The sequence below is a fragment of the Actinia tenebrosa genome, unplaced genomic scaffold (genome assembly GCF_029948245.1).
Source record: "Actinia tenebrosa isolate PJP-AT-01 unplaced genomic scaffold, QUT_ActTen_1.0 PGA_scaffold0__85_contigs__length_37466705, whole genome shotgun sequence".
Classification (NCBI taxonomy): Eukaryota; Metazoa; Cnidaria; class Anthozoa; order Actiniaria; family Actiniidae; genus Actinia; species Actinia tenebrosa.
In genome coordinates this window covers 16,997,960-17,022,647 of record NW_028292569.1, presented here as the reverse complement: position 1 = coordinate 17,022,647, position 24,688 = coordinate 16,997,960, and the positions used below count along the sequence as shown (strand labels likewise).

The following is a 24,688-nucleotide window of genomic DNA, read 5'->3' as shown; positions in this document are numbered from 1 at the left end:
GTTGAAGGAACTTAACAAAAGAATTGTCAATGAATTCTTTTGATATATCCTCCAACATGGCCACCTGGTCTTTTGTTATTTATTTTTCCATCAATACCCAAAGGGAAGTAGATCTGTTATTTCAAACACTGATACTATCAAGAATAAATAACGCTTTCAGTTTATGGTGCTTGTTTTTGAGATAATCAGCATTTAATTGCAGCCTACGCGCGAGCTTTTGGAGAAACACTTGCACCACCAGTGATAGGAAAAAAAGATTCATAAGATAATAGTTATTTGCAGACTATATGATTGCATAAATGAAGGCTAGTGAATCATTCTCAATATAAATACATGGATATTTTCGACAAAAAGACAGATACATTGATTTGTCATATTTTGTGGTTTCAGTGCCCTTAAAAAATATCATCAAGTCAAACAAAAATCTATTTTTTCATGTTAGAAATAAACTTTTTTAATAATGTTGATATGGCCTACATTTTTTAATGAGTTTTTTTCGAATAAGCTATAAAAAAATAGTCCCATGCAAAATTTGAGGGTTTTGCCCGGTTGAAGCTCAAAATACATATGGTTCTTCAATAAAATCTTGTAGATTTTCCAGCAATTTTTGAGCACGTGCACATCTTGGGCTTAAATCGAACGTTCAAAAGTAGGCGGTCAACCTTAAGTCACAACCCCTTCCACAACAACAAATATCAGACTTTAAGCATTTTATTGGTATTAACTGCAACATTTATTTATCAATTAAAGCCACCATGGATTTTAGTAATTGCAGATGGTTCGTGTTTCCACTAATGTTGAAAGAACAGAACAGTCCTTTTCATGTTCTTTACTGAAAATGCTGTTGCACTAAGTTACTTTTTAGACTTCAGCTGCTTCTGTGCTGCCTTTGTCTGTCTACCTTTCACTTCCTTTTCAGTCACATCTTTGATGATACCCACAGCAACTGTTTGCTTCATGTCACGGACAGCAAAACGACCAAGAGGTGCATAACTAGCATACTTTTCAACACACATATCCTTAGAGGGTTGAAGGGTAACCAGGGCAGCATCACCACTTTTGATTGACTTTGGAAATTCTTCCAGGACTTTACCTGATCTCTTGTCACCCTTATTTTTGATCTCATGAAACTTGCAAGCAATGTGGGCCGTGTGGCAATCCAGAACTGGAGAATACCCATTGTGGATCTCACCAGGATGATTAAGAACAATGACCTAGATGGAAAAAATGTTTTTTTAAGTTGAGCCAATCAAAGCTAAACATAGAATATTGATTTAACAAATCAAAAACAGTTTTTGTGTTTGATACTCTGATAAAAACAGGCGGGATGTTTAGAGAACATGAGAGGAGCGTAGGAAACCACTCCGCGTAGCAGAATGGTTTCCAGCTTCTCAAGTGTTCTTCCAACATCCCAAGTGTTTTGATCAGAGTATCAAACACAGAAAACTGTTTTTCATTTGTTTTATAAAATAACAAGCGTGCGAAAAGAACGAAAAAAAGCAAAGTCTAAGTAAATTCTCCCTACGTGCAGTTTTATTCAAACTGACCAATGAGTGCTCGTGATAGATTAAAAATGACGGTAGCATGTTTTGATACTCTCATCAAACATGGTTTTCGACCAATCATAACGCACGCAGTATCCCAATTATTTTATAAAATCATTTCAATAAAGAAAGTCCCAAGAAATCTAAAACTTACTAAGGCATTACATAGAAAAATTATATGGATATTTGAGGCTGGAGTACTCATTGATCCTTGCCTCACATTTTATGCACATGTAAATTGAACATGAAACAAGTATTCAAGTCATTATTCTTAATTGCTTTCACTCTTTCTTGTTGTCCAAGTTAATTGAAATAAGCATATGTCAAATTTACCTGAGCATCGAAGAAGCCAATGTTTTTTGGTGGATCGTTCTTGGAATCTCCAGCAACAAAACCTCGCTTAATATCCTTAACAGACAAGTTCTTGACATTGAAACCAACATTGTCACCAGGAAGTGCTTCAGTTAAGGCTTGGTGATGCATTTCAACAGATTTTACTTCAGTGGTCAAATTTACTGGAGCAAAGGTTACCAGCATGCCAGGCTTCAAAATGCCAGTTTCCACACGTCCAACTGGAACTGTTCCAATACCTAAATTGGAAAATGCAAACCTTTAGTATATTTACTTATTGTACATTACAATATACATAAACAAGATTTTTCATCAATTATCAGAGAACAGCTGAAATACCATGACACTCCTATTATTTCAAAAATCAATGAAAACCCTAAATATATATGTAGTTACTGTACAGACACACTAACAGGGATAACTTCAACAAAGTTTAAAATTAAAAAAAAACTTTTGCCAATCAGGAGAGTGCAAAATCGGTATCATAATCCAATCACAATCACTCATTCCTATGGTTGGTGACAAGTTTTACTACCAGGACTTATTGACTTCTACCCACTTCTTATTGACCTCTGCCTACTTGTGTGTGCAGCATAATTTTAATTACCTCCAATCTTGTATACATCCTGCAGAGGCAGACGCAGTGCCTTTTTTGTAGGACGTTCTGGAATATTAACATCATCCAGAGCATCAAAGAGAGTGTAGCCAGTTTTTGCTCCTGCAGACTTGTTAAATAATTCAAATCCACTCCACCATTTCATCTAGTTAAAAAGAGAATAAATGACTTTTAATTGTGGAGCGATTAATAAAACTGATTCAGATGCTTTCAATATTTTTTCCTTTGTAGCCCTTTACTTTATTATCAAAAGCAAACTATCTTATAGAAGGCCTGTCTTTTTTGTTCTACCTTATATACAACAATAAACTAATGCAGTTTAGGTCTCTTTTGCTCAGCCTTAGTCATATGTTACAGTGTTACTACCATAATCAGGGTCACCTAGACAGCAAGAACCAATGAAATTGTAGGATAAATTTGAAATCAATACCAAGCCAAAGTTGAGCCAATCAGAAAAAAAGAATGCATGATCGAATGATTGCTTGACCCTGATATTACCTGTAAACTAAATAACCATGGTCATTTTCTCATGGGGAGAAAAAGAATATGTTGAAAGGCTATTGTTTTCTGCTGGTTTTTGATTGGCTCCACTACCTTGAGTTGCAATGTATTGTTTTCATTCTACAATTTCATTGGTTCTTGCTGTGTTAGTGGCCCCAGCTAAAGTAATGGCACGGTAAATATTCACCCATTTTACCAAAAGCTGTGGTAATCTAATCAACTTGTATTGCTCTGTAGTACATAAATTTTTACTATACAATAGGCCTTAATAAAAGAAGAGAAAACATTTGCATGCCACAGAGGCAAAACCCAAACAAAGGCAAACTTAAAAGAGCATTATTGATAATGATTACTAATTTATTTATGCTTTGAAAATACTATCACTGAATTGTTTCCCCACTCAGTAGAAATTTAGGTTTGCTATATTAAAATTCTACTAACATTATCAGATTTCTCCAACATGTTGTCTCCATGCCATCCAGATATGGGTACAAAGTGGATCTTTTTGGGATTATAACCAATCTTCTTCAAGTAGTTGGAAACTTCCTTTTCAATTTCCTTGAATCGATCTTCACTGTAAGGTGGCTCAGTATTGTCCATCTTGTTGCAGGCAACAATCATTTGCTTGACTCCAAGGGTGAAAGCCAAGAGAGCATGTTCACGAGTTTGACCATTCTTCGAAATACCAGCTTCAAACTCACCAGTGCCAGATGCCACAATAAGAACAGCACAGTCAGCCTACAAGCAATAAAAAGCAATTTCCATGGTTTAGATTAATGTGCAAGTCAGGTTACAACCAAGAGGCAAAAATATGAGTTGTATTATAGTATGGGATTTGTACATATTTGCATGTGATTTTAAAACTGTTTGTTGGTTCTCTCCTGTGCTTTGAGGGTCTTTCCTCCAGGTTCTCTGGCTTTTTCTCCCTCCACAAATCAATTTCCAAATCCTAATCCGATCTATTGCTGCCTTATCAATTAGGTAAACTTGTTAGGTAAACGCATTAGATTTGCATTAGGTACCACCTTTCCTGTAATTCCTCTTTAAAAAATTCTGGATCTGACCTAGATTTAAGTCCACAACTGTTTAAAGTCTTCCTTCCTTATGTACAACAAAAATTTAGCCACTGAACATGCCTTGCAAATTTTCTTACCTGGGATGTACCAGTGATCATGTTTTTGATGAAATCACGATGGCCAGGGGCATCAATGACCGTAACATAGTACTTGGTGGTTTCAAACTTCCAAAGGGCAATGTCGATAGTGATACCACGTTCACGCTCAGCCTTGAGCTTGTCCAATACCCAAGCATACTTGAAAGACCCTTTGCCCATCTGTTGAGAACAGGATTAGAAAAATTTCCTTAGCAAATGTTTGAGGCAAAAGTTAACTGATAGCAAAATAGGAAACAATATAAATAGGCAGAAACTTTAACCAGTGTTACAAGTATTATTAGTTCTCTAAATGCTTAGTTACTTTATTTGACTTAAAACCATGTACATGTGCTTTTATCAAACCCAATAGATTGCTGAAATGTGACATCACATTTTGTAATTCAGTTTTGAAATGTTCACATTTGAAGAGAACACCACATTGCCTACATTTCTGCCAACTTTAAGGCTGCTACAAGCTGTAAAAATGGAGACATTGGGAATTTAAGCTCCAAAAGCCCCATAAATTTCTATTACTTGCATTGGATCCAATCACATTAGATCCAGTCCAAAATAAGAAAAAATGGGACTCTACTTGCTTTCCCATGGAAATCATGGGTGGCATAGAGTCCTGCCTGGCTTGGTTTCAATGGTAAGTAGAGTTATTTGTTGTTTCTCTTCTGTGTTTTGAGGGTATTTTTCTCTGGGATATATCTGGCATTCTCATCTTTTTCTAATTTCAATTGAAATTTCAGTGGAGTGACTAAATGCTACTACCATTAGAATCCCCCCTATCATTTTTGGCAATGTGATAGTTTTCAGTTCTTTTGACAAACCAAGATCAATCAAAGGCTTGGAGACATTCAATCTGATTCGTTACATTTTTGGTTACGGTTTTAAACGGTGTTTACATGCTTTGCAAAATTTATCAGATTTTGATAGACTGGTTTTGGTAGTAATGGAAATGTAGATCAACGTGAGCTTACCTCTGTTGCCTCCTTTTCGAACTTTTCAATGGCACGCTTATCAATACCTCCACATTTGAAGATCAAGTGACCAGTGGTGGTAGATTTACCAGAGTCGACATGGCCAATGACGACTATGTTAACGTGTTCCTTTTCTTTCTTATCTTTTTTATCTTCCTTGGGAGGCATGTTTGATGTTGGATATCCTGACTTAGTTTCACCGACGCTGTTAAAAAAAGGATACGTTTGCAATTGTCAAACTGGGATAAAGAAGAAAAAGTTTTTGGATGTATGGTAGTAAATTTCTTGGGGTAGAAACTTTTAGATCTAAATCAGCGTGATAAGAACGCCGGCGACCACGTCACCACCTTAAGTTTCAAGACATTCTCGACACTAGGTTAACATTTTGAAATATAAAAAGAGAATATCATCATTTGAAGCACGAAAATTAATCTTATTTAACTTATCGGGGCGTATTTACGATCAAAATGGTATGAAAATTTGAGAAAACCAAATGAAGAGACACGTTTGAATGAACTACAAACGTTTCGGGAAAGTCGAGAATTCAAACCCGAATTTGTTAGTCGTCCTTTGTTATTTGCTTAAAATAACAGCTACAATTGATACAGAGGTTAACACATATTGTAAATTATGCGACATTTGACACAGATGGATAAAATTCGAGCAGGATTGAGCGAGAATAAAACAGCATTATATCTCACTTACCACACGGTCTTGCTAGTGAAAGGAAAAAGGACGGTCACATGCCCACGACACAATTTATACTAGCTCTTAGAGGGGGGAGTATACAATTGCATAATGAAGCCCTTTGATTGTGCAATCGACCACAAATCGAAAGCACTCGAAAGAGCTCGACTAATTTCCGGTTTCCGAGGAAGGCACGGATAGTTATCGATTTCTTCTTTTTGAAATCTGGACAAACCACCCGAAAATCCAAAAATTTACAATATAGTATAATAATAAAATGAAATAACGTCCAGGACATAGCTTTAAACTCACTAAATTTAATTCAAATTAATAGGAATTTTTTTGTTGTTATAAAAACACACGTTTTATATGATTACACAAAGAAAACTAAATGCTTTGTTCATGCAATCTTTTATTTTACAATAGGCTGTTTAGGTTTTTGTTTGAGATTTGCTTATGATAAATTATAATTCGACGCCGACGGACCATTAGATAATTTGGGGAGGGAGGGGGGGGGGGGGGGTTACGTAACTCCCAAAAAAAATATCGAGCAAGCACTTCACATACGGAAAAACGACATACCGTGCAGCCTATAATTTACCGTGTACTGACTGGTAACTGAACTCCTGCTTCCGGCCTTCACTCCTCATTATCTCATGGTCCATCCCTAAAAATAAGTAAAATGTCTTGACATTGGTATTTCCGTTCCTGACGGTAGATCCCACCAGCCGAAAATGTATTCAGAGTATTATTACTAAGAGTATTATAACTGAGTTAGCTTTGCGATCATTACGCCACTGATGATGGCAGCAGCACTGCCGAAACATGTCTATTATTAAAAGAATCATATTATACCTGAAGATTATTCAGAGTATTGTTTAAAAAGTTGAAAGTCGAGATTTTCCAAATCACTAGCGAAAAAGTCTTACTTATGTGAGCTTTTTACATTATTCCTTGATTGTAACTAACAATATTAATTACATACAGTGCTTGTAAACAATAGAGTGATTCTTTCATTTTATTTGCCTGAACTTACAAAATGATGCCGTTTTCAAAGCGTCATGACAAATGACTTAATTACTACACGCAATTACTTGTGAAGGGCGTTACTGAGTCGCAGTGAACCTTGATTGTAACTAACAATGTTGATTACATACAGTGCTTGTAAACAACAAAGTGATTCTTTTATTTTATTTGCTTGAAATTACAAAATGATGCCGTTTTCAAAGCATCATAAAAAGTGACGTAATTCACGCCATTACTTGTGAAAGGCGTTACTGAGTCGCAGTAAATACTTATGTAGGTATTTTCTTATGCGTTCAATTTGTATATATGCAATGTAGAATTATCTCCCTCATATGAGTCGATGAAGATTTTGTTAACTAATCTTAGCGCGTGTGATATATATATATGAAGTAAACTCCTTAAATATGATTGACATATGTCAATCAAGAATTAAGGAGGTATATTCTACAACCGTCTGTCTTGTGGCTAGTTAATCATTATTGAGTATCAATGGTCACAAAGTCTTTTGTCAAGGGTTTTTGTTTAGATACATAATTGATAATTAAGGACAACAAAAGGACAACAACAATCCTTTGGTTTATGACACACGTGTTCACTCACTATGGAAACCAAACGCAATCAAGTGACCCTTGACTCATCTACATCAAAGACTTTCTTAACTTTGATAAAACGATGTGTTTTTGGCGTGTTTTTTAATACAAGGCTGTCTCCTATAGTTCAAACATTAAGTGATTATTGCGTATAAAATCATCAGTTGACCTATAAAAATAACCCAAAACTAGTTTTGTGCGGAAAAGTGTTCCCTATCGCAGCCCGCAGCCCGCAGCCCGCAGCCCGCAGCCCGCAGCCCGCAGCCCGCAGCCCGCAGCCCGCAGCCCGCAGCCCGCAGCCCGCAGCCCGCAGCCCGCAGCCCGCAGCCCGCAGCCCGCAGCCCGCAGCCCGCAGCCCGCAGCCCGCAGCCCGCAGCCCGCAGCCCGCAGCCCGCAGCCCGCAGCCCGCAGCCCGCAGCACCGTGGTCTGAGGTCGTCAGAATTTTAAATTTTGCAGTTCAGTTTTGGAATGTTCATATCTTAAAAGAGTACAATAAAATATTTATATTTTATATTTTACAACCACCACTCCCCGTACGGGGCACTTTCGTGAGGTTCCCTCCACACACACTACAACTACTGTCATATATAAAATCCTTAGCTCTTCGGTGTGATGTCATTACTTCAACCAATTCATAACAAATCATAGTTACTAACTATGAGCAAACGAACCATATTAACAAACAAGAACTTTAATTTTGGTAATCTACTTTGGGCACAAAACCTTCGTGGCAACTGAGAGATATTCCTATATAGTCATCGAACTATGATTCACATGAACCGGTTACCCCGAGCCCCCTTAAAAACAAAATTCGCTCATATACTACTATAAGGTAGACCTATAGCCATAACAAATCGGGCCTATTCTTCGTTTTTCGAAATATAGCTTTATTTTCGAGAATACGAGAAAAACAAAATTGTCAATCAGAATGACCCTCTGAGAGAGACAAAATACCCTCCAACTTCGAGGACCTCGCGTGCCTTCGTAAATATGTGTATGGGCTGTTTTTAACATTGTATTTGATATCTATGAAATTTTATTATCTTCCAATAAATTTATGTCGGCGGGTTAGTCACCCCCTTTTGCTCTTCTCGATATCGTTGGTAACAGTTACCTTGTAAGGGTACGGTGGGTGTAAGAAACTAGGGGCAAAAGGGGGAAAGAAAAAGATAATATCAATTCTCGTAAAATTCCCTGGTTCAAGCGGCCTTATGCATCACTGAACTTATTTGGAAAGTGAAAGAAAACGGCTATAACGCTGTTACGTGTTAAACATTTTCAGTTCAGCCGGAAAAAGTTTCATTAAATGGCATGACATGGCGCAACGTGAAGCGTCAAGCTCGAGAAACAAGTTTGGTACTAGGTCTTTCGAGAAATTTACTCGTCAAGAAGGTCACCAACCTAGCTTGTCACACGGCAAAACTTTTTAAACAGCTGAAACGACACTAAAAACGTCTGCACAGCAGGCTAAAACCTCTCTCAACGCCTCTGCCTTGAATCATGCATATTCAATGACTTGGCCCTGTTTTCTTGTTGCTGTGCAACGGAGTAAATCTTCAGAAGTCATGTGACTTAACATAGCGCTCATCACAAAGTCATTTGTACACTGAGAGAAACTGATGGTCGTGTTTGATTTTAAAATCTTCGTTTTTTTGCGATCTAAGGACTTAAATACTACATTACATCCAGTTATTGGTAAATACGATGTCTTCGACGAATGCAGGGATGCGATCGACTTCAGCTGGCTATCGTTTTCCAGAATCTCAGTGGCGAAGCTCCCCCACTAGTTTTTACCATGAAAAATGTACACCAAAGACAGTGAAAGAAAGAGTAAAATCAGCTCCGCCGAGGACATATTCCCAAAGAGAATACGCTAAATGTGATGTGGTTAGAGAAGATGAAATATGGAAGAATCAATGTAGGAATGAAAAGACAATGGTTCTGAAATGGTAGGCCTCATTCGACGTGTTTCTTCGAAGCGTTTGATGAGCCTTTTATTTGCTGATTTTGTTTGCTTTTTCTTTCGAAAATTAAAGGAAGCTGTTTGTTTCTGTATCCAGAAATTTTCATTAACATCTTACCTTTTTTTACATTGCTTTATTGTGCTAGTTCATTGTTGGTTCCAAGGCGCCTTAGAGCCTGTGAACTTTGAGTAATTTTAGCATTTTAAGACTTGTATACTGTAATTATGGATTTGAATCATTATTTATTCATTTACCCATGGGTTTTTACGATAGATATCTATTTTATTATTTTTTATCACAGGGAAGAAAACTGGGGCTTTTTAGCTGATTATGACCAGAAGGTATGCTTTAAATCTTAATAAAATCCTTTAGCCATTTTAAAGAAAGTTGCTTAAGATTACATACATTTGTCATCAGTTCTGTACACGGAATATGTAGGGACAGAGGTCTGTCAATCACCTAGCGTAATCAATCAAATGTAAACAAACAAATCCAATCGAATGATTGGATTCAATTGGATTTGGCAATCGAATGAAATTGAATTCACAAAACTGGGCAATCACTCCATGTTATATGTTAATTTGTCCATATACATGATTCATCAGTTCTGTTAGATGAACTATTCTACGTTTGCAATAGACGTCATAGTCACCATGAGGGAAGAATTTGACAAAAGATTTTTAAATGAATTCTTTTGTTATATCTTCCAACATGGCGGACATCCCTTTTGTTATTGTGCTCTCTTGGGATTGATTGCAAACCAAGAATAGAGAGACAGAGGTCTGTCAATCACTCCATGTTAGATATTTTTCCTTATATATTTCATCAGTGCTGTACATGGATCATGGAGGAACATATGACTGATAACAGTTGCCCTATTTCACTATGATGTCACTGCTTGTTTACGTGGGGGATAGAATCGCAAAATACAATAGAAAATTCAACAAAATTTGCTCCTAGCGAAACAGTCTAATCTAAAATGGCCTGGTTTTCAGATATAATATGTGTTAATATGTACTAAAAAATATTCTGAGCGTTTGCTGGCTATATTCAACTTCTCTTGGTGGATTGATAATAATAATAACTTTATTTTAAAATGTCTCTAATTCTTATAGCCGGGCACAAGCGCCCTACTTAAATCAGGGAGACAAAGATACGGGTGTTAGAGCAATTTTCGGCGAATTTGTGTTGATTTGACCCCCTCCGACGACCTTTGCGTTTAAACAATAAATTGTTTTGATGTGACGTCATAGTGAAATAGAGCAATTGGGTTAGCACTCAAAAAACATTGTCTGAACACTACCCAAGTTATTTCATCCTTCTGCGGTTTGGTAAGGATCTAAAGCCTCACATAAATTCCTTTTTTTTTATTCACAGGGAAATCTAAAGGTCAAGAAGGAACTTCCTAGTCAAGTAACAGTGTTCTCACAAAGCTCCCCAAATACAACCAATCAGCACATTGGGCATAGAATAAAGAGTGCACCTGCTGATGCCATGCAAAGGCTTGAAAGGCTTACAAACTACAGACTTAAGCGAAACAAAGAACTTTTTACGAGTGACTGATTCTCTGGTCAAGAGAAACTTTAAAATGTAATGGTTTCAATGGTTGATGAATTTTTTAGGGATCTACTATATGTATTTTTCAGCCATCGTGATCTTGGATAATTGAGTGATGAGGCATGGAAGAGACTGCAGAGAATTGCAATTCCCTTCCCCATGCACCTATGCATGGTGGCACTGTTTGACTACAACTACCAAAATGCTTCGCAATGACAATTGATGCTAATTAAATAGCTGAACAAAAGAATGTGTGCAAGGGATTCTGGTAGTTGTAGTTTTGGCACAGTCAAATGAATAACAACAGCTAGGATTAATGTTCAGTTTTCAGTTGTGTTGTTAAGTGTCTTGGTTCCTGGTAGTATTGTGGTGTATGGGGACATACGTTTCTGAACACATGAGTGTGATTTTTCAAGGATTTTGGTTCTCCACACAAGAACTGAAACGAGCACCATTGGCACCAAATAATATTACAATGTCTATCCCAACCCTAACCCTAACCTAGCCACTCAGCCATGAAGTGAACTCACTTGGCTGCTCTCAATCTCTTTCATATTTCAAATGATGCTTCATTAATGTATGCATATCAGCATTTAGATTTGAATAGTATCCCCCTAACAATTCCAATCCACAATTTACAATATTACCTGGTTCCTCTGCCCACTGACAGGTGACACTTGGGGGTTAAGACCTGGGATAACTACAAGCCTCACAGCATCAATGAATAATAAGACTAGAATAACACCTAGAATCACAGAGAATGTACATATGTATATATATATATGAAGAGAGAGAACATATTTTGTAACAATTTGAGAGTATCTAATGTAAATTCTTAAGATGGTATGAACATCTAAATGCTAAATATTATAAAGTGTGCCAAATATACATGCAATAAATGTAAGCATTAATATATGGATATTACACATTTCTAATGTTAATAAAACGTCCTTCTATCTACCTAAAATTATTAAAGCTTACTAGTTTATATTTGTAAGGTTATTATATTTACCAGCTCATTTACTTTTGCAAAGCACTATTGTGTGGGAGATTGTGGGTTCAAGCTGCGGCTGAACCAATAATCTCGGTCTTAGAATGTTTGAGTAAATGGTGCTACCTTTGCTCTAAAATATCTGCAAATGGTTAGACCTTTCCTGTGGCCGATGACCAAAAATGGTGGTCCTATCTCATTCCAAGACTTTAAAAAATAGTAGATTTAGCAAAATTAATATAGTTGATTTTTTTTTTTTTTTTTTTTTGATGCCATAATCCCATTTTTAAGTTATGACTGTAATGGAAGGTTCATTATATATGACAGGAGTGCATGAAGATGTTGAATTTTTTAAATCCCCCCAGCTTCTCCACATGGCAGAGTAGAACAATTACCAATCCCCCCTTAACTTACCACCCTCTCCTTTTTATCTTTCCGAGTATCTAGGCCCCTTAACATCTTTATGCCCCCTCACCATATTAAATGCTCCCAGCTATAGGGTCCACTAAGTCTATTAAGTAATGCAAAAACAAAACATTTTTCTTCAGGTTAGAAGTCATTCAATTAGATTTAAATTGAAAAGTCTACCTTGTTTTTTAAAAATTTTATAAGACCTTAAATCAGCAGTAACCAAACAAGGGTGGATTCAGAAGGGGTGGCTTTGTAAATTAATTTAAAGATTAAAAAAAAGTGATAAAAATTAATCCTGGCCAATGATTGTTTAAGTCATATGGACCTATTAAAGCCGCTTGTCATGAGTAGGGAGAGATGTTCCTTAATTTAAGACCATGTGTCTCTCTCTTGACAACGCCTTGAATTTAATGAGGGTAGCCCCTTCACTTACTAAATGTAGATGTTAGCAATCATTATGGTAGCCCTTCTCTTTGTTTGAGTTATCAGTCTATATTCATTGGTGTCTTCTCATGTTGTAACTACTGAAAGGAAATATACTCTAGGGAGTGACACATGGCTTGAAATGGGAAAACTGTTTATTAAACAGTACTTAAATGATTGGTGCACATTCGAAGAACCGTAATTTAGAGACCAATCGTAGCTAGCAGTTCTTCAGGAGGATTAGTGCAACCAAAGATCTCAACCCTCAATCCTGGCTTCACATTATACTTGACAACAATAATGCGTATTCCCTTTGTTCTTAATGGCACCGACAGTCTCACAACCACCACTGTTTCTTTGTTTTTGTTAACTGAAAATACTGTCTAAAAATGAAAACCAAAAACATAAATTGTAGCAAAGTGTAGCAAAGGATGATTTCAGGCCGAGAACGTTTAATGCATTAGCACCGGTATTGGTACATTGGTGAAATAGGTTAGGGGAGGTGGTTGTCTACAGGCCAAGATATGGTGTTAAGGCATACAGGGGCGGATCTAAGGGAGGAGGTGATGGAGGTGTGCCCCCTCCTTTTCCAGATGAGCTGATGATCTACTGTGTTATTGGTGCCGTTGAGGTTTGATCGTCCTGATCATAAATGGCGATTTCCCTATGGAAAAATGCTGTACTTATATACAGTGGAAATTTGGAAATTTGGCTCTGAGTAAAAACCGTCCTTCCCTCAGCCATCCCTAACACTCAATCACATCACAAGCCGCGTGATGGGACTCACCATGCCATCACGTAATGGTGCAAAAGCTCCATTGCATGCAACAAAGTCCTTCTTCCCCCCACCTAAGTCTGCGTTCGGGGGGGGGGGGGGCAGGTGAAAATTTGAAATGTCCAGAATAATTCTTAACACCCCTGTTAAAGCCATACAAAAAATACGATCCCCACTACGCAAAGCTTGTATCTTCCAAAAATTGTGCATTCCCCCCCCCATTTTTCTGATAAAAATTTGCCCATCCTTCCCTTTTTCCTACCAAAATTTTCCCGATCCCCCTCAATTTCACCTGCCCCCTCCCCCCCTGCCATACATTATGAACGCAGCCTAAAAACCAAAGAAAAGACAAACCCCCCAAATTAGAAAATGAACATTTTGAATTCTTTATCTTAAAATTGAAATCGACCATTGACTACGTACAAACCACTTTTTCCCAGGAGGATATGATCCCCATGTCTTACTTGCGTCGCTTTTCAGATACTGCAGTTTGTATTGCTTGACCCAGTGCTCGTAGATCGCGTGACTTCTTCCTTGCGTAGCAATTTTGGATATCAGCGTGTCATTAAGAAAGCGGATTTCCAAGTATTCTCCGGCCGTAGCATTTTCTGGCACCCATCCGCCTCCAGCTTTCCGCAGTCGAGCCAGCCACGGTTGTTGTTCTGATGGCACAGATGCTGTGATTTGATAGTCTTTAATTCGCCCATCTCGCATTCCCAAAGGTTTATAACAAGCTACAAAACATTCCAACAAAATAGGAAGTTTGTATGATGGCGTCATTTGACTCCTAGTACCAGAATCCATTGCACACTTTCTTTCACTTTTACTATTCTCATGAGGGAATACAAATTTGTATAAGAAAGGAAATTCGGTCGCAAAGCATCGTTGTTTTTTTTTGTTTTTGTTTTTTTTTTTTTTGTTCTTTCTTTCTTTCTATTTTTAAATTTTTTTATCTTGGTAGTGGGAGTCAAATGACGCCAACATGCAAAGATATAATTTCTGCTTTGTCAGCATACAAGTTGCCAATATAAAATTCAGTTAACAGGAAATCTCGCAACTCCTCAGGTTTCAAACTACCTTTTGACTTGGGGATTCTAATCTTTGCCAGCCACGTAATGGGGAGGAGCTTTATAAAAATTACTGTGTGTGGAAAACAGTTGGGCATGCGTGCATTTATTTTGGCAGATCAGTCTCCAATAATTCAAAATCGTATTGAATGTATGGTTTACTTTTGGATTAAACGCAGATTTCACATTCTCTGTAAAACATCGCGGTTTTGGGGGATGACCTGGGGGGAAGGGAGCGCACGTATATATTATGCTGAAGAAGCTTAAAGAAGTTGCCGTAAATGCATCCAATAAATGAAAAAGATGTTTAAAATAAGCTTAGCATGAATCGATAATCAGTATTTTCAGATAAACGCAGGTATATATTGTCGGTAAATTTCATTGAAAAACTTTTAATTTCATGACGTTTTGCCATGACATAGTTCGTGACCAGTTACCCCTAAAAGAAAAGCAAACCATTATAGGGTAATATGAAAAAAGCGAATATAACATAATACTACTTACGAAACTCGCAGCTCCAGCCAAGATGAAGATTTTTTGGATGACACAAACAGTGATAGGTATTGTTATTGTAGTTAGGGATACAGGTACCACCATTCTTACATGGATTATTCAAACACTTGGACTATTATTAATAACCATTCATATGCAAAGGAAAAATAAAGAGAGAGATCTAACAATCAATGGAAGACTTGATGTTAGTAAAGAGCGCAATGTTTAGCAGTATCGAAAAGATATTTTTAAAAGAGCGACAATTAAATGTATTGGTTAATTGGTCACTTATAAGAACATGATAATATTTGAAAGTGTGTGAAACTGGTTTAAAAGTTTCCATTTTCAAAATGCACACGTTGCTTTGTAGGTTAGGTCTAAAAGAATTCCAGGATGGATGACATAGCTGGAACAAAAAGAAGCGAGCAAGCAATTGCTAACTAACAAGCCACTGAACAAGCAAGCCAACAGGCCAACGAAACAAGCAAACTGCATGTAAGCTAACAACAAGCAAGCAAACAAGCCAACAACAAGCAAGCAGGCAAGCATGCAAGCATGCAAGCAGGCAAACTTTACTACCTGTAAAGAGAAATGAATAAAGTCTTGGCTGTCCACAAAGCTTTGGCGCCCTCTAAACATGTCTTCTTTGAGTATCTCACACCGGACTCTGCCATTAGCACTAGGAAATCTTGCCAGGTTGTACGAAATGCACTGTAAATTCTTCACACAGTTCAGAAGGCAAATATTTGCTGTGTTGACTTCCAAGACTTCAACGGGTTCGACCTTCAAGTACTTGAAATCGTGCTTCACAAAATTAGCAAAATGAAATTTTTCTTTCGAATTTCTCATAACGGAGATATTAGCAGCATCAAATGATAAAACATCATTCTGTGCATGAGAATGGCCTGATATCCAGAAAGTTAGAACTATAATGAAAATAAGAGGCATTGTTCGAAAAACTAGCTGAACTGCAGTTCAAGAAGAATGCGTTCAGTTCTGATCGCCAAAGTTATTGTTAATGAAGAAGCTTCAACTTCAAACTTTAGTAAGTCTTAACTCTTTTGCATGGGAAATTGCCAAAAAGACTTAATAAACTTAATTACAAATGTTACAAAGCTAATTGTGCCAGTAGGTAATCAGCAATTGTACTTGCGCCAAGATATACTGATAATATACTTGCTTTAAATTCATTGTTTATCGTTTTTTAATTCAGTCGTAATATGTGGGAAAAGCATTTACACAAATAAGAAAGTATCTGTATCGCCGTTTCACGCGTGCCCAGGATCCTGCTGCTGTTTAGATAATCGAACAAATGACGTCGCAAAACTATTTTTACATAAACAACCTTAGGACTTAGATAATACTCATCAGAAATGGCAAATAATCCAATAATGGTAGGGCCATTGTGCAGTAAAGAGTATTATAATATAAACTGTTATAAATCTCGCGTTTTGTTTGGTTGGGAGCACGTGCTTTATGAGAGGACACAGCACGCGCGCGTATTTTCACTTTGCGTCATTCCTATCCAAAAAAACAGTTATTGAAATTTGTATTTTTGTAATAGAAATAGAAACCTTGCTTGTGTGCTGTGTGGAGATATAAAGCACTTGGGGATTGGCAGAACACTCGAGAAGCGTTCCCCAACGCGTCGTGCTTCTCCTAACACTTCTCTCGTGTTCTGCCAACCCCGCGTGCTTTACAACTGCACACAGCACGCGCGCGCGTTTTCTATTTCTTCAATACGCGCATGTCTAGGCAGAACTTTTCGTGCTTTCCGTATCATTCCTAGAAGAGATACAATCTTTTTCTCTATGTATACTCATTATTGCCCCTTCTAAGAAAGATTTTGGTAGAGGTATATATTGTGTAGTTATTATGGCATAATTAAAAAGGATGTAAATCCATCGATATCAGGTTTATTAATATTTTAAGTTTTGCAAAAGATAACGTAATTTCAAACACATTCAAATACAAAGAAATTTTTGTAATATGTATACATGTATATACAGCGATATGCAGAAATTCTGATCCATTTTGTTGATATCAAAAGTTTATCAGAAATCGAAATTAGGTGAAGAAACAAGAGGAACAAGGAACAAAACCTTGTCATCTTGTCATCGCTAATCACCAGTTCAAAGTACAGCAGTGGCGCAGCTCAACGGGGTCGAACTTAAAGCATGTGAAGGCGCCTCTGGCAGCCGCTATACAGTCCATGTTTGACCCCGAAGCACAACTCTAGTTTCTGAAAAGTTTCTGTCGCTTTACACACTTAATTTTTCCTTTACTTAGGATGCCAGATACATTAACATGTTCCAGCTGTTTTTCGCTCTATCGCTCTAAAATTTCATACTATTTTTACTGCATAATTAATTAGCACAAAGCAGTATAAATTAATTTCAGATATATATATTGTTGGACTTGTTAGGTAACCCCCTCCCTCCCTCTCCCTTGGTAGCGGTGGTCTTCATGTTCCTCTTCCTCGCTGTTTACTTCATATCAAAACAGTCGTGGATCTCATCCCATATCTTAACTGCTGCGACGTGTTAATGGTTATGCCGTGAAGATACACCTATTCCGAAGGCGCGATAAGCAATAAGTAGGCGATAATTAAAGCAATATAAGATAGGCCTTTCCAATCTAAAAATAGCTAGAGTGAGGTGTATACGCTTGCAATGGCTGTAGTGTTTGGGATACTGTAGTTGTTTGGGACAGACTCTATTCATCGGCGGGTTGCAAGTATCATGGAAACAAATAAGTTGAGTATGTTGAGTTCTAATTGCCCAATATCATTTAGCCGGCCTGACCTGTAGAAGCGGCGGGGTGACTTAGAGTCTATCTTAATCTTCAAATCTAATAATGGTGTAGCGCGAGATTACCTATATTGGCGAATTTAAACATCCAACAGAAATTCATATCTACCGCACACGCCACCGAGAATTATTGCGTCTTTCTTTAGCCAATAACAGTAAATACTATGGTAGTTTCGTATGAATAGAGCTCGCACATTTAATGAACTTTCCCTAGCTATAAGGCAGATCTCTAATCTCAAGGAGTTCATAAGCCCAAGGCCAAAGCGATTTCAAGCGCAAGGTAGATTACAGAGAACACTTTTAATTTTGTACTTAATGTATTTATATGGTAAGTAATCTGTATTTCTATGTATTTTATTTTATTTTGTAATCACATTTATTTATACAGGACTTAATTTTAAACTAGCCCTAAGCTAAACTCCATGTTCCTGTTTAAATATGGGCACAAATAAGAGAAATATGACTAATATAGAGTCTTGCCGCGGGAAAAGCTTTCTAATATACTCTTTTATATAACTAAAGCTTTACAATAAAATAAATTAAGTAATTACCCCTATTTGTAGTCACACAGACAGTTTCTGTCATTCTAAAGAATAACGTCGTCATTTCCTTAAGTGACAGAGCAGAAGCATCATGCGGTATCATCTACATCAGGGCATGCAATATTTAGTGTCACTGCTGACATAAAACATAAAAGCGAGAAGCTAAGTAAACTGGTCCTGTAATATAAAAGCCAGTCCTTAAGTATAACTAAGCAAAGACAAAATGTTATAAATGTAGGTGTATATGCAAGGTGAAGACATAGGTGTAGGTGTAGGTATAGGCATAGGTGTAGGTGTAGGCGTAGGTGTAGGTGTGGGTGCAGGTGTAGGTGTAGGTGTAGGCGTAGGTGTAGGGGAGTGTAGGTGTAGGTGTAGGTGCTAGGTGGTAGGAAGTAGGTCGCAGGTCGCAGGTCGCAGGTCGCAGGTCGTAGGTGTAGGTGTAGGCATAGGTGTAGGTGCAGGTGTAGGTGCAGGTGTAGGTGCAGGTGTAGGCATAGGTGTAGGTGTAGGTGCAGGTGCAGGTGCAGGTGTAGGCATAGGTGTAGGTGCAGGTGCAGGTGCAGGTGTAGGGGCAGGTGTAGGTGTAGGTGTAGGTGTAGGGGAGTGTAGGTGTAGGTGTAGGTGTAGGTGTAGGTGCTAGGTGGTAGGTGGTAGGAAGTAGGTCGCAGGTCGCAGGTCGTAGGTGTAGGTGTAGGCATAGGTGTAGGTGTAGGTGCAGGTGTAGGTGCAGGTGTAGGTGTAGGCATAGGTGTAGGTGCAGGTGCAGGTGCAGGTGTAGGCATAGGTGTAGGTGTAGGTGCAGGTGCAGGTGCAGGTGTAGGCGCAGGTGCAGGTGTAGGTGTAGGTGTAGGTGCAGGTGCAGGTGTAGGTGCAGGTGCAGGTGTAGGTGCAGATGCAAGTGTAGGTGTAGGTGTAGGTGTAGTTGTAGGTGTAGGTGTAGGTGTATTTTCTTTGTTTGAGCAAGTCACCTATCTACATTTTTACTTCCCAATCAGACCAAGTTAGTGGACATGCAGAAGGCGCATGGTATTTGGTGGGGGAGAATCATAATCGTCTTCCAAATCGCTTGAATGCATCTTAAGCTTCACGTCACTTGTGGATGGCAACTTTAAAACAATACGGGCACCTTGTTTACGGTAACGCACGAGGCTTGGGTTACGCACGAGCAGCACCGCAAGAAACCAACGGTTCAAAGCCTTGCCAGAAACACAAGGCCTGCTAGGAAAGGTTTTTGAACCTCAAGAAAAATCAAGGAATGTGTTAAAACTTTAAGAGTTCAAATATGGGAAGTTTATAAACTTGATAACCTTTATAGTATTTTTCAAGGTGCTTTTTAAAATAAGTAAACGCAGTAGCTTCGAGCAATTTTTTTGTTACGTTAATCAAAAATATCCAATCGGGAAATTGCAGTTTAAAAGTTCACAATAGCAATAGCAATAGCAATACCTGTTCCTCTTCTGTGTACTCCTTCGAGAAGCAACTGACAGAAACATAGCATAACAGGGTGTTTGAAAGCCACAAGTACACTGAGGAATCCAATGTAGGCCATGTAAGCTAAGAAAGACAATTTAAATATTACACACAACAACAACAAGCACTTTGCAATTACATGTTATTTTCATACGAAATAGTAATGAATTTCCCCCAGGGATTCTGCCGCGATGCATCAAGAGACCATGGTCTAATGGATGCATCAATCAGACAATTGGCCTTTCAGAAGTTGTATAATGGCGTTGCTTTATGGCCCAGTTTTGAGTTTCTACCACTCTTTACAGTCAAAACGGCTCAAGTGTACCCTCCAAGGTTCCATTAATGGTTTCATTATTCGAACATTTAAATTTATCATTTTTTCTGAGTACACGAAGTCTCGGGATTTGAAATAATAACCGATTCAATACTCGAATTCTGATTGGATTATGGTGTACCTTTTATGGAATAATCCAATTAGATATTGAGTTTGAATCGGTTATTATTTTGAATCCTGACTAGTCTTCAAATTCTAGGAAAGAATAATAAATTTCAATATTTGAATAACGAAACCATTAATGGAACCAAGGGGGTAAGCTTTAACATGAGCAAGCGAAAAGGACGCCACATAACTAATTTTATATTACTCTTTACTACGAGCAAGCGAAAAACACGACACCATATCACTATGAAAGTGTTCCCTAAAACAGTGCCATGATGGAACGCGTAACTCCTGAAAGGCTAATACCTTAGGGTCTTTTTAAGGGTATCCTGGATGCGGTTAGGAGCAGGTAGCTGCTGGGAGCTGTGCGCTGCTCCCTCCTTCGTCTTGTCGATAGACCAAGCGATTGATTCCCATAACTGATTCTAGATCCGATCTGAAAAAATCCGGATTTCTATGCGAAACGACCTAATATGGTGATGTCAGTACAAGCATGTTCTAACGAACTTTTATTGTAAGTTCTTTTGTGTTTACGTGGAAAAATACTTAATACATCCCTGCCGGTTTTAAGTTGTGATACCTTGGATTGAAAGCTATTTTATGCGGAGTCCCCAGATAAAATAAACGTCATTTATTTTTCTCTTCATGGAGCTGTGTATTATTCAAATATTGTGTATATATACCTTTGTCGAATCTCCGATATCCTTTCATCATAGTGGTACGATCTACTCGAGGCAGGTATACCAACCCGATCACTGCTCCTTTCACAACACGAAGCAAGCCCGCCCATAAACCGACCAGGATGTTGAAGAAGAAGAAGAAATACGACATGATGCCGAACAGACGCCTGAAACATGCAATCAAATCATATACTTTAAAAAAAAAGTCATACAATTGAAAATGAACATAACATAACATATTTACGGTAATTCATTTTATTTGTGTACGATAAGCACGAGCACGAGCACGAGCACGACCCCCTTGTATTATTGCAGCTACCAAAAAGCTAAACAAAACTTAAAATTTACCTGTTATTGATGGTAATCGAGATATCTGGGTAGGTGTTGTCTTTGAATACGAAATGCGATAGAAGAATCAGCAATATCCAAACCAATATGGCAGTGGAGATGTAGGGCCTGTGATTGGAGTAATAGACTATTACAGAAATTTCACGCGTAATTCGTGTGAACGCGTAACCAACTGAGATACGCGAGCACCTATAAATGAAACAATGTGGCACAGGAAATTGTCACCACCACTCCCACCGACACCGCTACTACCACTCCCACCAAAACCACTACCACTACCACTACCACTACCACTACCACTACCACTACCACTACCACTACCACTACCACTACCTACTACTACTACTACTACTACTACTACTACTACTACTACTACTACTACTACTACTACTACTACTACTATTACTACTACTACTACTACTACTACTACTACTACTACTATAGTTATCGGTCATTTGGTACACTTTTAGATTGAAATTAGAAGACACATTGCTTGAACAAATCCCAAGTCAATAGCATGAAACTCGGGATATATTGGGAGGGACACGTGATACATAGCAAAGTAACGTACGTTCAAGATTAACAACTTTCCTTAAGAATTAGAACACTTCTCCTGGAGGCGGTGTTTTCGGTCGGGAACCTTCAAAATCACGGGAAACGTTACCATGACAACCAAACTCACAGCTATTCATAGGATCAATAGAGCTTGGTTAGGGCTTTGATCTGGCCAAGTATGACCTATTAGCCTGGTATCCGAAAGGAGCGGCGTAGTTAAGAAGTTCAAGTCCAGTTAGCATATTGCAGAATCATGGTGGATATGATTTTTAAGTTGAGTACAAAAAGGTGCATGTCCAGAAACTTCACATAGGGTTAATCAATTGAAGCCATCTTATGGCAAGTGATTATAGTTGCCGAAACTTGCACAATGGCAAGTTGGGTTGCGCAATCGATGACGTCATAGCCGAGATAAGTAATTTATCTGTAAATCTAGTCTAAAAAACCGGTGGTCTTCCCACAATCATAAATGTTTTGTTCAGAATGACAAAGAATCATTTAGAGAACTCAGAGGAAAATTAAGGATGATTTAAGTTAATGCATCAAGAGTATGAATATGGAGTTCATTTGTTTTCATTGTTAAGCTGTCAGCCATGGAAAATTTTTGAAAATCAAAATTCTAAAATTAAAAAAAAAATGTACAAAAGCAGCGACATAATTTAAGGTAAATAATACCAATACTCTTTTACATGCCCCTCAACATATTAAAGTTTCTTTCAAATGGACAAACCCTAGCCCTTAAAATGAGCTTATATCGTTTTTACAACTATGACGGGGTTTACTGAGGCACTACTGACCGGTCAGGGTCTCACAAGAATACTTTTTTTTTGTCTTTTATGTATAATATAACAATTGAAACAGCAATTTTATTATTGCTTCGTTATTACTCAAGGGAGCATGCGGGAAAATGCAGTTTTAATTGTTAAACATATACTTTAAAAAATTGGGAAATGGGAAAATTGATTGTATAATTAATTGTTGATCGCACACGTAATATTTTAATATTTTATATTTTTACTTGGAAACAAATATCAGTGCATCATTAAGCTCGGTGGGCTTATTTTGTCACAAATACATCGATTATAGTTGATTTTATAATTTACCATCTTCTGTATGATCGCTATATAAAATGGTATACAATTTCATATGATTTTACATATCATCCTCTGCATGGTAGCTACATAACAATGGTACAACTCATGTGGGTAAAAGTTAATTGATGCTAAATAAACTATTGCACTTTAAAGAAAAACGTTTTATTAGCTATATGTAGATATATATCATACTACTTTTTTTCTATTTGATAATTTCGACGCATATGCTTTACCTTTTGGTAGGCACGTTCAGTACCCTCCCTTTGAGTTATTTCAAAGGTTTCCTTGTTATTAATTAGTTTTCGGATAATCATATCTCTCGTGGGCACTTCACGCTGGTGATTTCATTCCTGCAGACATCTTCTATCTTCTTAGTGTCTGCTATTGACCACTGGCGCCTTTTGTAGCAGATCGAGGATCGTCCAACATCGGCGTTTTCTGATGGTGGTATGACATCCGAACCCTTCTCAGTTTCCTGGAATGACTTCACGTCCACTTCAGGTTCATCCTTTCATCTTCAGCTTCGAGTTCCAAGGCTTTTTCTTCTAATTTGCCATCCATTAAAGTGGTGATCGTGTCATGGGCATCAGAGGCTGCCTGCATCTTATTTATTAAGTTGTAGTGGCGGTCGGCTGTTGCTCGCGAATGTCCCATCTTGCTTGCGAGTTTGTTTTCTCTGGAGAGCTTAAACCCCTTGTGTTCGTAACAATACAGTGCCTGATCAATGCTTGAGGAAAAGCCTGATACACTCTCTTCTCGCAGACAACCAGTCTTGGCTACAAACTGCTTCAAGGCATGGTGCACATGCGAGTTAGTATAAGGCGATCCGGTCGAGTTTAGGAAACATGGCATCCGTCTCAGAACCATCTTTAATCAGCAGTTGTCTGAAGTACTTGATGTACCTGATAATCATCAGGCGAAGGTCATTTGAGAAGTTAAGGATTAACCCCCCTAACGTTTTGGGTCGTCTTCTGATTCGAAATATGTATAGTCCATTTGGCACAAGGCCCTGCTCGATTGGCATTTTCTGTATTTATCAGGAAGATTAGGTAGTTTCGCACTTCACAGCATCTTCGGGGGTGAGACTGTATTGCTGGTATGCATGATCATCTCTCTCATTTCTGGGCTCTTCGCTTAACAACAGCTTTGCATGAAATCCGTCATCCTTGCCTTTTGGAAGGACTGCAATCTCTTTTCCTGTGCGGCAAAAGTGGTGAGCTCTCAGAGTTGATATAAGGAAGTCGGCTCGAGAAAAGAGGCTTGGCTCCCTGTCCTCAGTGACAATTTGCTCCATCATTAACTCGTTTATATACTTGGTACATAGTTGTGCCCATTCCTTGTCACGCATTTCGGAGTATTCATCACTGATTTGAGCAGGACTGCAAGCAAATAGGTCATTCATTTTGGGTGAACTTTAAATTGACGTTCGAATATGCTATGAGAAAAAATTATTTGCATTAGTTATACCATATGACAAAAGTAGACCTCGGTGAATTATCGTATGGAATTTATTTTTTAATTCTGTATTTAATATTCCAGGACAACGAACCAACTTGTGGTATATATTAGTAAACTGCAAATACTTAAAGCAACACCTGAGCCTCCCCCCCCCCCCCCC

General features: G+C 38.0%; 4 protein-coding genes across 5 annotated transcripts; 1 reads left to right on the top strand and 3 right to left on the bottom strand.

Annotated features, from left to right (window-relative positions):
* Positions 1-695: 695 nt before the first annotated feature.
* LOC116294151 (elongation factor 1-alpha) lies at positions 696-5,906 on the bottom strand. Its single transcript, XM_031701699.1, has 7 exons — positions 5,854-5,906; positions 5,149-5,353; positions 4,166-4,345; positions 3,454-3,750; positions 2,503-2,656; positions 1,878-2,134; positions 696-1,214 (listed from the first exon to the last, which is right to left on the bottom strand). The coding sequence occupies exons 2-7, from the start codon at positions 5,314-5,316 to the stop codon at positions 855-857; spliced, it is 1,416 nt and encodes a 471-aa protein (XP_031557559.1). The 5' UTR covers positions 5,317-5,353; positions 5,854-5,906; the 3' UTR covers positions 696-854.
* A 3,100-nt stretch (positions 5,907-9,006) lies between these two features.
* On the top strand, positions 9,007-11,290 carry LOC116294222 (ciliary microtubule inner protein 5). The gene is made up of 3 exons (XM_031701780.2): positions 9,007-9,401; positions 9,718-9,757; positions 10,794-11,290. The coding sequence occupies exons 1-3, from the start codon at positions 9,157-9,159 to the stop codon at positions 10,977-10,979; spliced, it is 471 nt and encodes a 156-aa protein (XP_031557640.1). The 5' UTR covers positions 9,007-9,156; the 3' UTR covers positions 10,980-11,290.
* A 1,475-nt stretch (positions 11,291-12,765) lies between these two features.
* Positions 12,766-16,201, bottom strand: LOC148913608 (lactadherin-like). 2 transcript variants are annotated; one of them, XM_089033646.1, is made up of 4 exons: positions 15,712-16,196; positions 15,145-15,265; positions 13,997-14,307; positions 12,766-13,181 (listed from the first exon to the last, which is right to left on the bottom strand). In XM_089033646.1, exons 1-4 carry the CDS (start codon positions 16,078-16,080, stop codon positions 13,002-13,004), a joined length of 981 nt encoding a protein of 326 aa, XP_088889772.1. In that variant the 5' UTR covers positions 16,081-16,196; the 3' UTR covers positions 12,766-13,001. The 2 variants fall into 2 exon arrangements, with proteins under 2 accessions (XP_088889772.1, XP_088889773.1); XM_089033647.1 differs by having other exon boundaries at positions 12,936-13,181; positions 14,038-14,307; positions 15,712-16,201.
* Positions 16,202-18,113: 1,912 nt separating this feature from the next.
* LOC148913607 (uncharacterized) lies at positions 18,114-23,937 on the bottom strand. Its single transcript, XM_089036086.1, has 5 exons — positions 23,561-23,937; positions 21,422-21,610; positions 21,077-21,240; positions 19,931-20,038; positions 18,114-19,721 (listed from the first exon to the last, which is right to left on the bottom strand). Exons 1-5 carry the CDS (start codon positions 23,935-23,937, stop codon positions 19,486-19,488), a joined length of 1,074 nt encoding a protein of 357 aa, XP_088892212.1. The 3' UTR covers positions 18,114-19,485.
* Between the last annotated feature and the right edge of the window lie 751 nt (positions 23,938-24,688).

Bases quoted from the DNA above. Each gene is read 5' to 3' on its own strand.
- LOC116294151 (XM_031701699.1), bottom strand. From the start codon at position 5,316: ATGCCTCCCAAGGAAGATAAAAAAGATAAGAAAGAAAAGGAACACGTT. The intron at 4,346-5,148 runs GTAAGCTCACGT...TGTTCTCAACAG, and splicing joins TCGAAAAGGAGGCAACAGAG to ATGGGCAAAGGGTCTTTCAA. The intron at 3,751-4,165 runs GTAAGAAAATTT...TATTGCTTGTAG, and splicing joins TGATCACTGGTACATCCCAG to GCTGACTGTGCTGTTCTTAT.
- LOC116294222 (XM_031701780.2), top strand. From the start codon at position 9,157: ATGTCTTCGACGAATGCAGGGATGCGATCGACTTCAGCTGGCTATCGT. The intron at 9,402-9,717 runs GTAGGCCTCATT...TTTTTATCACAG, and splicing joins AAGACAATGGTTCTGAAATG to GGAAGAAAACTGGGGCTTTT. The intron at 9,758-10,793 runs GTATGCTTTAAA...TTTTATTCACAG, and splicing joins TAGCTGATTATGACCAGAAG to GGAAATCTAAAGGTCAAGAA.
- LOC148913608 (XM_089033646.1), bottom strand. From the start codon at position 16,080: ATGCCTCTTATTTTCATTATAGTTCTAACTTTCTGGATATCAGGCCAT. The intron at 15,266-15,711 runs GTAGTAAAGTTT...TATTAATAATAG, and splicing joins TTATTCATTTCTCTTTACAG to TCCAAGTGTTTGAATAATCC. The intron at 13,182-13,996 runs GTACGTAGTCAA...TTTCATTTTTAG, and splicing joins CTCCTGGGAAAAAGTGGTTT to ACAGTATTTTCAGTTAACAA.
- LOC148913607 (XM_089036086.1), bottom strand. From the start codon at position 23,937: ATGGTTCTGAGACGGATGCCATGTTTCCTAAACTCGACCGGATCGCCT. The intron at 21,611-23,560 runs GTGAAGTCATTC...TTTCATTTATAG, and splicing joins AGGATGAACCTGAAGTGGAC to GTGCTCGCGTATCTCAGTTG. The intron at 19,722-19,930 runs GTATTGCTATTG...ATTTTTCTTGAG, and splicing joins AGTACACAGAAGAGGAACAG to GTTCAAAAACCTTTCCTAGC.